Source organism: Eleginops maclovinus, chromosome 2 (assembly GCF_036324505.1).
Source record: "Eleginops maclovinus isolate JMC-PN-2008 ecotype Puerto Natales chromosome 2, JC_Emac_rtc_rv5, whole genome shotgun sequence".
Classification (NCBI taxonomy): domain Eukaryota; kingdom Metazoa; phylum Chordata; class Actinopteri; order Perciformes; family Eleginopidae; genus Eleginops; species Eleginops maclovinus.
In genome coordinates this window covers 26,466,805-26,479,705 of record NC_086350.1, presented here as the reverse complement: position 1 = coordinate 26,479,705, position 12,901 = coordinate 26,466,805, and the positions used below count along the sequence as shown (strand labels likewise).

The window sequence follows — 12,901 nt, the reverse complement described above, 5'->3', positions numbered from 1 at the left end:
ATGTTCGGCGTGCTAGCGTTAAGTCGTCTCTTGCAATGACGTTCACTTACGTATTTTATCTCATAGAACAAAACATGAAAATCTTTTCAGCTTTTTTAGGCAGATTTTCATTCGGGGATCAAAGCAAAGAAACTGTCTGCATGACCCGTTGAATGCAAACTCATGCCATGTTTTAGGACTCATTCCTGCACCGCTCAATAGTTATTTGGTAGAGTAAGAAATCTTAAAAAAAACATACTAAAACGAAAGCAGGGTCTGTGATTTATATGAAACCATAATTGATCTCACAATGTATCTGTGATTTTTAGCAGGATTTTATCACTCCTCTTCCTACACAGAAACACTTTCGCCTAACCAAAACGCAAATTACAAAGCTGGCTTCACGGAGTGTCTTGTGGATGTGTGTGGGGGAGGCTTGTTGTGCAAACACATCAAGTCCTGCTGCAAAAACATTTGACAAAAGTGCAAAAAATATTAATCAACTAAAGAGAAGATGAGGTTTTTTCAACCATTACATTCCAAAATCATGTGATCTGCATGTGTGTGTGTGTGTGTGTGTGTGTGTGTGTGTGTGTGTGTGTGTGTGTGTTAGGTTTCATGGGAACATTCTTGCCCTGCTCCCAACCCTATCAGGCCCCAGGGAGAATGACTCTCACCCAGCTCTCTTGTTTTTCTTTGAGTCTCCTCAGTCACCTCTCACTAACCCATCCCAGCCTCAGCCTCTCTCCCTGCTCCTCTGTCCATCTCCTCTGCAGCCTGCATCCCTCCTCCTTCTCCTCCTCCTGGCTGAATTGCTCCTGTCCAACAACCCCTTGAACTTTCTATTTCCTTTTTTTCTCCTTCACAATCAGTCTCTTTTTTACAGACTGTTTCTCCCCTCTCTGCTCCAGATGCATTCTCCCTCCCTTCTCGTTCTTATTTTGTCATGACCGTAAAAGGATAAATCCAGGCTCTGTGGCCTTGCTGTCTCCCTCTTCGTTCCTCCATCCTTATTCTCGCCCTGCTTCTTCTCTGCTATTCCATCCCTATCTCTTCTTCCTCTCCAGAAGAATCCATTACTTGCTCCCTACATTCATTCACTGTATTTACTTTAACCTCTGGTCCAAACAATGAGGATTTGAAGCTTTATAGTGTTTATTACTAGACAGGTTCTACCCAGCGTTAAAAATGTTTTCTTCTCCATTGGTCAACTTACATTTAAAAGGGGCCCTATTCTGTTTTTGTTTTTTTCCCCCCTCTCCTGTAGTGTGTTCTCCAACACATTGTACGTTGTAGGCTATGGGGCTGGACATCTCTAAGCTGATGAACAATCACAACAGAGCCGGCAAGCTAACCAATCAGAGCAGACTGGGCTCTGGTTTCAGACAGAGGGTGAAAAGAGGTGCTTTAGCACAGGCAGTATGAGAAACATAAAGAGCTTTATAAACATAAAAGCATGGAGACATGTCCCAGGAGAGACACTACATACTGATATACACCTGAACATCAGCAGGAGAGGACTCTTTAAAGTAGATATACACCTGAACATCAGCAGGAGAGGACTCTTTAAAGTAGAGACACTACATACTGATATACACCTGAACATCAGAAGGAGAGGACTCTTTAAAGTAGAGTACATACTGATATACACCTGAACATCAGCAGGAGAGGACTCTTTAAAGTAGAGACTCTACATACTGATATACACCTGAACATCAGCAGGAGAGGACTCTTTAAAGTAGAGACACTACATACTGATATACACCTGAACATCAGCAGGAGAGGACTCTTTAAAGTAGAGACACTACATACTGATATACACCTGAACATCAGCAGGAGAGGACTCTTTAAAGTAGAGACACTACATACTGATATACACCTGAACATCAGAAGGAGAGGACTCTTTAAAGTAGAGACACTACATACTGATATACACCTGCACATCAGCAGGAGAGGACTCTTTAAAGTAGAGACACTACATACTGATATACACCTGAACATCAGCAGGAGAGGACTCTTTAAAGTAGAGCTACATACTGATATACACCTGAACATCAGCAGGAGAGGACTCTTTAAAGTAGAGACACTACATACTGATATACACCTGAACATCAGCAGGAGAGGACTCTTTAAAGTAGAGACACTACATACTGATATACACCTGAACATCAGCAGAGAGGACTCTTTAAAGTAGCCTTATAGATGGAAGGCAACTAGCATCAATGTATGTATTGAAAAGGTTCTAATTTGAGTGAAAGTGTTTAGTATCTCATTACTATACTGAGCAGCGGGCAGGAAACGTCTTCCACATGATGTGATTTTATACACTTTGTGTGTATTTTTGTGAGAGCGGCAGGAATGTGGGACGTGTTATGGAGACAGAGAGGTCAGCTCGTCTCTGCCTTGAGGCGAGATAACAAAAGGTTGTGGGTCAGGTGTCAGTTCACACAAAGAGTCAGGTAACAGACATGTTGTATCCAGGAATGCATGTTTCTCAAATGTTTGTAGATATCTCGTGACAGATCATTGTCATGGTTAGGCAAGTTGGGTTGGGTATTTTTGCAGAGAGGACACATGGAACTATAGTGGTGCAGTGAGGACTCATTTTTGTGGGCCGACCCAGAAGCTAGCATTACATTTTCCATTGGATTTGAGTATGTTGCAGAAGATAAGATTGGTGGTAAATACACACTTATGATACTAACACGTTTTGAGATTTGCCACACATTAACACCACTTTATGATTTTTGAAGCATAAATGCAATCGCCAGAAGTAAAAAGCTAGGTTATAAATAAACATTGGAGTCACATGACTTCACGTTACCACTGCTAAGTGAAAGGCGGTAGAGTTCGGCATGATGATGTTTAGCAGGCATTATTAGCCATTTGTTAGCAACCGCTGTTTTTAGAGAGCATAGAAGTTGAGAACATTAATGTTTAGAGTATTTACTGACGGATTTTATGTCTTACAAAACAGTAAATCTCTTTAGCTTGTGTTAACGATAGACCTTATTCAGGCAGAGAAACGAATAAGAAGTTGACTTTGGGAGAAGGGAACTTCTTTTAGTAAAACTCCTTTTTCCATAGGATTTTGGAATATTGTAAAAATTAAGATCTGTGGAAAACGAACCTGTTTGATAAATGCACGTTTTGGGGGGGGGGGGTCACTGCTGATGTATTTAATCTCGTAAAACAAAACGTGACGCGTCTCTTAAATTTGTGTCAACCACAGACCTTATTTCCAGCTATTTTCCAAAATCTTATGGAGAAATCCCACTGACTGAGACGAGGGAACCAGAAGTGGTAAAATGCTAACTCACTTCCGAGTTTTAGGACTCGTTCCTGCACCACTCTATTACTGCATTACTAAATCTGCCTGACTTGTGCTCTTCATGTTACCAGTGTATTATCACAGCCATTGCTGAGGAGGTTATTGTGAGGATGTCTGTTTGGTGAAACATCTCAACATCTGACCTTCTTACAGCCTCATCAGCATCGTGATAAAGCCAAACCTGAAGATGAGGTGTGATGCCGGCGCCTTAAAGATAAATAATTACCTGCACAGTCTTCTTGATGCGTTGCGAGGGCCCCGGGTAATCCTTGGAGTACAGGTCAGTCAGGAACAGAGAATTGATCAGTGTCGACTTCCCGAGACCAGATTCCCCTGAGGACACAGACACAAATGTAAAAAAACATCAAAAGTGAATATTTGTGTTTATTTGGCAATTTTATGGCAGAGCAATGAAGCATTTCTTTATTCATGAGCAAATCGAAAGCACATTACATGTGGCCTGCTGGCATGCATACGCTCAACTACAAGCAGGCACACAATAAAAACATAAAAACCCCATGTGCAGTCTCACACACGGGCCTGAAGGGATGGAGCTGCTGCAGAGAACATAAAGCAGAACCATTGTGTGTGAGGGAGCAGGTCAGGAGCTTGTGTGCCGGCTAGAAAAGCTCTCAGAAGGAGGGAATAAAACATTTCCTCTCCTTCTCCCTCACATCCCCATTCTCTTCCTCCCTCCCTTTCACTAAACACTTCCTTCGCATATAAATCCTCCTTTTACTCTGATTACTGCGCCAACTTTCCATTGTCTGCTCCCATTCTGGTGTTAGGGACGCAGCAGTCACACAAACACACAGTCAACATTTACAAAGACCGCAGCCTCCCCAAACATACACAGTGCTCTCACACTCTCACACACACACAATGCTGTGATTAATGGCTGAACATCTGGCTCGTGTCTCATGGAAGGCCTTGGAGGAGTGTTTGGTTGGAGGGAAGGACAGCTGCTTGTCCTAGCAAGACCTCTGATTACACAGCGTTTGAAAATCTGATGCCACCATTACAGCGACCCGAAGTGAATACTGACCAGAGTAACATTTACAAGACAAATATTAGCGAGGCAGACACTAGAGAAATCCCAATCATGTGTCATTTAATTTGAAAGTCTTTTGGTTCGGACAAGGAGAAACAGAAAATTAACACAAGTACGCAGCCACAATCTTTTCCCACGCATTCTCGGATAAAACGGCATGCAGTGAACTTCTTTCTCCAGAGGTAAGTCGATGGCGTCATCCTAGTCAAAACATTTTGCATCATCACTGCACAGTCACTGTCACTGACTTTCTACCTCCTTGATCTCTCGTCTCAAAGGTCCCCGATTATGCAAAATGCACTTTTTACTGTCTTTTATACATACAGTGGGGAGAACAAGTATTTGATACACTGCCGATTTTGCAGGTTTTCCCCACTTACAAAGCATGTAGAAGTCTGTCATTTTTATCATACGTACACTTCAACTGTGAGAGACGGAATCTAAAACAAAAATCCAGGAAATCACATTGTATGATTTTTAAATAATTAATTTGCATTTTATTGCATGACATAAGTATTTGATACATCAGAAAAACAGAACTTAATATTTGGTACAGAAACCTTTGTTTGCAATTACAGAGAGCAGATGTTTCCTGTAGTTCTTGACCAGGTTTGCACACACTGCAGCAGGGATTTTGGCCCACTCCTCCATCCAGATCTTCTCCAGATCCTTCTGGTTTCGGGGCTGTCGCTGGGCAATACGGACTTTCAGCTCCCCCCAAAGATTTTCTATTGGGTTCAGGTCTGGAGACTGGCTAGGTCACTCCAGGACCTTGAGATGCTTCTTACGGAGCCACTCCTTAGTTTCCCTGGCTGTGTGTTTTGGGTCGTTGTCATGCTGAAAGACCCAGCCACGACCCATCTTCAATGCTCTTACTGAGGGAAGGAGGCTGTTGGCCAAGATCTCGCGATACATGGCCCCATCCCTCCTCCCCTCAATACGGTGCAGTCGTCCTGTCCCCTTTGCAGAAAAGCGTCTCCAAAGAATGATGTGTCCACATCGATGCTTCACGGTTGGGATGGTGTTCTTGGGGTTGTACTCATCCTTCTTCCTCCAAACACGGCAAGTGGAGTTTAGACCAAAAAGCTCTATTTTGTCTCATCAGACCACATGACCTTCTCCCATTCTTCCTCTGGATCATCCAGATGGTCATCGGCAAACTTCAGACGGGCCAGGACATGCGCTGGCTTGAGAAGGGGGGCCTTGCGTGCGCTGCAGGATTTTAATCCATGACGGCGTAGTGTGTTAATGATGGTTTTCTTTGAGACTGTGGTCCCAGCTCTCTTCAGGTCATTGACCAGGTCCTGCCGTGTAGTTCTGAGCTGATCCCTCACCTTCCTCATGATCATTGATGCCCCACGAGGTGAGATCTTGCATGGAGCCCCAGACCGAGGGAGATTGACCGTCATCTTGAACTTCATCCATTTTCTAATAAATGCGCCAACAGTTGTTGCCTTCTCACCAAGCTGCTTGCCTATTGTCCTGTAGCCCATCCCAGCCTTGTGCAGGTCTACAATTTTATCCCTGATGTCCTTACACAGCTCTCTGGTCTTGGCCATTGTGGAGAGGTTGGAGTCTGTTTGATTGAGTGTGTGGACAGGTCTCTTTTATACAGGTAACAAGTTCAAACAGGTGCAGTTAATACAGGTAATGAGTGGAGAACAGGAGGGCTTCTTAAAGAAACACTAACAGGTCTGTGAGAGCCAGAATTCTTACTGGTTGGTAGGTGATCAAATACTTATGTCATGCAATAAAATGCAAATTAATTATTTTAAAATCATACAATGGGATTTTCTGGATTTTTGTTTTAGATTCGTCTCTCACAGATTATTCGGTTATGACGTAATAACCGAAATGTGGGCTGGCTTTACATTGAACTCCTGACAACGTCCTCCCCACGTGACACGTCCCAACCTATCGTCCCCCGTACAGTCGCGAGCTGAATCCCCTCCGCAGCCCCTCTGTGTGTCTGTGTGTTCAGCAGGATGTCTGCAGGAGGGACTTAGAGTTGTTGTATATATAATAGACATAATGTCTCTGTTCTAGTGGTAAACACTGAGAAGTGTTTCAGAAATAATGCTGGATGTGGTTCGGAACATAATATGGCGTTTAATCATGGCAGCGTTTAGCTGAGTTTCTCCCGGTAGAAAACTCTCTTCAGAGGAGAGATGATGACGCTCCAAAGGGGCGTGGCCCGCAGCAGCTCGTTCATTTAAAGCTCGGTCACAGAATCAGCACTTCAGGAACAGGGCTGAGATAGAGGGGGATGAGGCATATTATAATGGGGGATCTGTTTGCTATTTTGAGCAAAAAACTTCAGACATGTTTTGTAGACCTTTAACTGTTATCATGTGTGGGCAGACGGCTCTACACATTAAGGTTACTACATTTTGGGGGAAATGGATAAAATGAAAAGTTTGAATATGCTTTAATTAATGCTGTCAAGATATACTCCTGTTATTTACAATAATAATCTGTAATAAATAAAAAATATTGGTATTTGGTATTATTACTACTGTTCTGCCAAGACAAACAGCTCTCCGTCGGGATTCATTTATTTTGTTGGCAGCTCATTTCTTAAAACAGAAGCCTCAGATTGCTTCTAATAAGGGGAAATATGAAGGGTATATTTCAAGGCTTGTTATGCAAATAAGTTATTTGGCAAGAATTGTTAGAAAATGTTTTCAACTTTAATTGACTGAATTTATTTGCAAAGTGGGCTCATGAACACATGAATGCTGTGTAATATATGTTTACATATATATTTAAGAAGAACAATATAAGACAAGAACAAGTTTCATCTGTGAGCCATATTCCATTATTGTATAAAACTCCCGTTAGTTGGACTATTCCACGCGACCCCCTAGCCAGAAGTACAACTGGTCTCAACCATGTTGCACAATTTAGTAATGCGCACTTGCTGTTGAGTAGAAGCAAGGAGACTGATGGCGATCGGACTGTCACTATCGTGTTATAACTGCATAACTGTGTTATAGTGTTGGCGGAGTCTGTGTGTTGTGGACATGCGTGTGCGTGCATGAAAAATGTAAGTACATGTAGTCTTGTCCAAATGAGTGATCAGGAAGTTTATGCTTGCATTTACCCTGCTAACTCCCTAAATGAGGTTATTAGCCATAGCAGCTAGCCTTCTCATGCGGAGCACGTGTGGTAAGGCACGTTCGGGCTTGTCTCCTCGCTTGTATTAATGTATAATGCTATCACCCATTAAGTGCAGGGCTAATGTAAGCATTATTATGTAGACTACAGTTATTATACAGAATCGTGTGCATTCCTGTACTTTGTTATGTGTGTATGTTATAATAGTTAGACCTCGTGTAATTGCATATGTCGGTGCTATGCTGTTGCGGCTTTCGGCCAATAGAGGGCGGCTTTCGGCCAGCCAATTGTGCCCTTAATGTAGATGACAAATGTATCATCCCTGTACACAGGGCCGGTCCTGCGCTATACTTTTTGAATTAGTTAAGGACCAACTCAAAATGGCCGCATTTGGCCCCCGGGCCATAGTTTGGAGACCCCTGCTCTAGCATGTTAAGGTTTCCAGATTAATCTCAAGCTTAAACGACTCTAAATTAACTCTAACTTAATATTATTGATAGTTAATAACTTAACATTACTTTACTGACACAATGGACATGAGTGGAACAGGAAAACATGTATGGAAAACACGATTATATCTTTTTATGGTGGGTTACTTGTAGAGCTACAGTCAAGTCGTGTACATTGTTGAGGAAAATATTTACCAAGGCCTCAGCCTTTTACCCAGTTTATCACAGTCTTCTGGCATCAGCATTCAGGCATGCGACCTTGGGGAGCCTCTTTCTCTCTTTGCTTGAAAATAGTTTGGTCTGGAACTAGATAAATACTTGGGATTTGGTGAGAGCTCTTCAGAATTGGCGGGGCAGGAGCCGATTCACCTTGTGGCTGCAGCAGATGTCTCCGGCAGTAAGTGTCATACATCTTTCAGTGTGTCATCAAGTGGAGCTCTCCCCTGTTCTCTGTGTGTTTTACAGTTGCTCCCGGGGTTTCCTTTACATCCATCAGAAGCTGCTCTTTGGATGTTTTCTACAGGGATCTCTGCTGATAATGTCCAGGGAACAAACTTACATTGTTATGCCAGTGTACCCGCTACACTTTTCTATTCATTCTATGGTCTCCATTTATCTTCTTTTAAATCAGCCACCTGCTTGGGACCTCTGTATATTCCATCACTCTACAGCTTCGTGGATCAAACCCCTGGTTTAGTCACGTCTTTAACTTCTTAGCTCCTCAGTCTGCACGTGTGTTTGCTCAGTTCTGGGTGATATTCTGTCCCGGCGAGGGTGAAATACACACTTTATCTCTTGTGTCTTCGTACAGTATGATGGGCAGTTTGGAGTCAGAGGTCAAGCACGCACGCACACACACGTCCACACAAAGGCCGTTTCATGATGAAATAGCACAGCTGTATGAAGCCCTCCTCCTCCACAGTCCTGAGAGGTTATCTAAACTGAGGGGGGTTTGCTCCATTGGTAGGTAAGTGTCAATGCAAACTCAACTTCACAAACAGCAGGAAGCGAAGAGGAAAGTGTAGCCTAACAATAAGCACTCTCACATGCAGCTGCATCATCCATTAAGAAAACCCAAACAGATGTGATGGATTCACTGGGAAAAGTTGACCTATGGCTGCACTCAATTGAAATGTATCTAAATCGCAATATTGACTAGTGTTGTATCCAAATTGCAGAGGGAAATATTTGTTGTGAGAATTATGATACAAAAATAATTATCATATCCTCCAATATTCTTATTACAGTTGAAATATCAGTGAAAATAATCGTAATTTTTTCCTAATCGTGCAGTCCAACACTCGCCATATCCACCTTGAAGATGATATAGTTAGCAATATATGTCAGCAAAAGTCAGTTAAATATTAGCATTCGTTTGTAGCCCTGTTTCTGTCAGGCCAACAAAGATAATTCCAATAAAACTCCCTTTGGCTTTGTACAGCCCTCCAGCAACTTATAGGAGCATATCTGTGACATTAGCTTCTGAATGATAGTGTGTGCTGTTTGTGCTCTTACGAGTTGGGTGTGTTTGACAGCTTTTGTTTCTGTGGGTTTTTCAAATCAGGCAAAACCTCTAACTCATACAATTACCTATTTTTAATATAAAAATACTGATATGTGCAGCTTTAACATAAGAGCACTTCTGAGTAAGACTAAAAGAAAGACTTCATAATTTGCTTACAATCTTTAAAAATGAATTTGCATGTTCGAACAGTATGAGAAAGTTTTCCAAACATTACTTGGGAAGCCAATTTCAAACAGACGTCACAGATGGGACACAGATGCATCAGGAGTTATTTTAATAAAGTGACATTTGAGTGTCCACAGCTACGTAAATACGGTGTGTTTTTGCTTTGAAACGATAACTTCTGCTCAAATTATGACTTGTGTTACTTTTTTAAAAATCCTAAAACTGAGATGTTTTAAAGCTGTTTGAGGGTTCATGTTGGGACGGGCAGGAAAGGACAGCTTTGAAAACTATATTGCACACACACAAACACACACACCCAGGTCCCTCCCCCAGTGAGCAAACATCTTAGCAGATTCTCAGCAAACATTATGTTGGCCGTCCTAACTAAAGTTTCAAAAAAATGAAACTAAGAAGGTTTCAATCGGAGAGGACAACTTTATTCTAAAAGTTAACATTTCAATCCTTAGCTACAAATGACAGGAAGGTTTGTCTGACAGAGGCTCACAGTGTTACAGTTGTTCCCTGCAGAAGTTTAACCCCCCCTGAGGGCAGGTTCGTCCCAATTTGCCTCCCTAGTTCAGCTTTAATTAAATATTGGTTCCACATGACAAGTGGAAGCACAGTGGCAGCTCTCTGTAAATAGACTAATGACCTAAACGTCAGTGATGGAAGGCTGAGCCCGCAGCACATCCCTGCTGTTCCTCCCCCTCTCTCTCCCCCTCTCTCCCTCTCATTGAGACATCATTCCATCTCTCCAGAGCTCTGACTGTGTCACCCAGCCTCCAGTCACATTCCATTCTGTTCCATTTCTGTCCTCTGTCCTTGCGGTCAGTCTTGTACCTCATCTAATCTTTAGTTTGGGGGATTCCTATTCCGTACATAAACAGATAGTAGTCGTTGGACACTTCTTTCTACAGTTTTAATGTAAACCAGTTGGAGATTGCATCATGTTTATACTACTGTCCATTGTGCAGTTACAGTATAATTAAACCAGGATGCCAAAAAGCCAAAAAAATACTATGTTGGCAGGTCGATTCCAAATGTGACAGCGGGGTTCAGGGAACAAAACCCTCATTCCCCAAATCTTTATTTCATACTGGGAAGAGCAAATCTGTGTTGAAATCGACCAGAGAGCTAATTACTGTTAGCAGCAGGAGGGCGGCTCCGCCCTGAACAAAGTTTAATTAAAGAGGCCCTGATCTGCTTTCCCTTCCCTGCAGTGTGCTCTATAGGTTTTAGTGCATGTAAATGGTCGTCAAAAGGTTAAAATCCTGTGTTCCCTCCAGAGGGAGTTTCTCTCCCACACACTCCCCCCTGTCTGAAACCTCCATTGGAGTCTTCAATACCATCAGTATGTTACGTTTGCGCTTCTATTCGCTAGCGCTCCAACACAGTGTACATGATAGGCTAAGGGCTGGGACATTTCTAAGCAGTATATACACCTGAACATCAGCAGGAGAGGACTCTTTAAAGTAGAGACAATACATACTGATATACACCTGAACATCAGCAGGAGAGGACTCTTTAAAGTAGAGACAATACATACTGATATACACCTGAACATCAGCAGGAGAGGACTCTTTAAAGTAGAGACACTACATACTGATATACACCTGAACATCAGCAGGAGAGGACTCTTTAAAGTAGAGACACTACTTACTGATATACACCTGAACATCAGCAGGAGAGGACTCTTTAAAGTAGAGACACTACATACTGATATACACCTGAACATCAGCAGGAGAGGACTCTTTAAAGTAGAGACACTACATATTGATAAACACCTGAACATCAGCAGGAGAGGACTCTTTAAAGTAGAGACACTACATACTGATATACACCTGAACATCAGCAGGAGAGGACTCTTTAAAGTAGAGACACTACATACTGATCCACACCTGAACATCAGCAGGAGAGGACTCTTTAAAGTAGAGACACTACATACTGATATACACCTGAACATCAGCAGGAGAGGACTCTTTAAAGTAGAGACACTACATACTGATATACACCTGAACATCAGCAGGAGAGGACTCTTTAAAGTAGAGACACTACATACTGAGCAGAACATGTCCTCTTTCACTACAACTGGTGGAGTGGGACTCTGATTGGTTTACCGGAGCGTACTCACAGGTTTGCTGTAGCACATTAATACACAAACGATATGTCCATGCTGAAAGAGATAAAGCACGATGGACTGTGAGAGAGAGAGACAAACAAACAAATAGAAATGGTCAGAGTGGACTACCCACGAAATCCCTGACATTCCTCCGTCTCTTTCTCCCATTCTGTCCCTCCCTCTCTACCCCGAGGCAGCAGCTGGCCCTCTCACATCCTGACAGGCCTACTAACTAGCACCCAACACAAACACACATCTAACAGCCATGTGTGAGGCCTGAACCAGAAAGTGCGAAATGAGACATCTGGGGAACATAAAGGCAGCGAGGAGACAACAGCAGAGTGACACACAACCAGACAGTTTGGAAATATGGTTTTCTTTTGTCTGGGCTAAATGGGACCGGCTGAAACCGAGGGCAGAGGTCAGGGTTGTGGCAAAGATAAGGATCTGCAGGTCTGGCAAAAAAATGCAGCCTAAACTGTGTCAGCACCCAACAGACACAACCCCACGTTCCTTTGGTTTGTTTTTAAATTAGAGAGTGAGTATTTTCACTGCGATTCCACTGGGCTCGAGACTAAATCTGACAGAATCAGCACGTGCTGGGTCACAGTAGACATGTGCATCTCAAAATAGAGACGGAGCCAACCGGAGCGCAGCAGAGAGAAAAAAGTAGAATGAGGGGAAGACTTGCCTGCAGTGGTCTGACTGATCATGCATGAACATGAACATGAACATCCAATCTCTCACACACAAACACACACACACACACACACACCCCCCTTGTATTTGTGAAGTACATTTTAAAACATGCTGCTGTCCAGCAAAGGAGAACGACAGACATTAATATCGTTCTGTTACTTTCAGCTAAGCAGTGGTGTAAAGTAATTAAGTACATTTACTCAAGTACAGTACTTATGTACAATTTTGAGGGATTTTTTGCAACATTGTATACTTGTACTACAATTTAGAAGTAAATTATGTACTTTTACTCCACCACATGTATTGAATACCTTTAGTTAGTTTACAGACTTAAATGTGAAATATACAGTGGTGCAGGGATGGTGTATTTTTGTAGGCCGGCCCGGAAGTAAGCTGCATGGGTTCCCTCGACAAAGAGCAATGTGATTTCTCCATAGACTTTTGGAATATTGTTAAAAATAAGGTC

General features: G+C 42.5%; 1 protein-coding gene across 2 annotated transcripts in view; it reads right to left on the bottom strand.

Moving 5' to 3' along the window:
* LOC134877727 (septin-7-like) overlaps nucleotides 1-12,901 on the bottom strand; it is a 64,394-nt gene that overhangs the window by 35,114 nt on the left and 16,379 nt on the right. For both annotated transcript variants that reach the window (XM_063903342.1, XM_063903351.1), the window contains exon 3: nucleotides 3,537-3,643. In XM_063903342.1, the coding sequence (XP_063759412.1) occupies nucleotides 3,537-3,643 (107 nt within the window). The remainder of the gene's footprint in view (nucleotides 1-3,536; nucleotides 3,644-12,901) is intronic.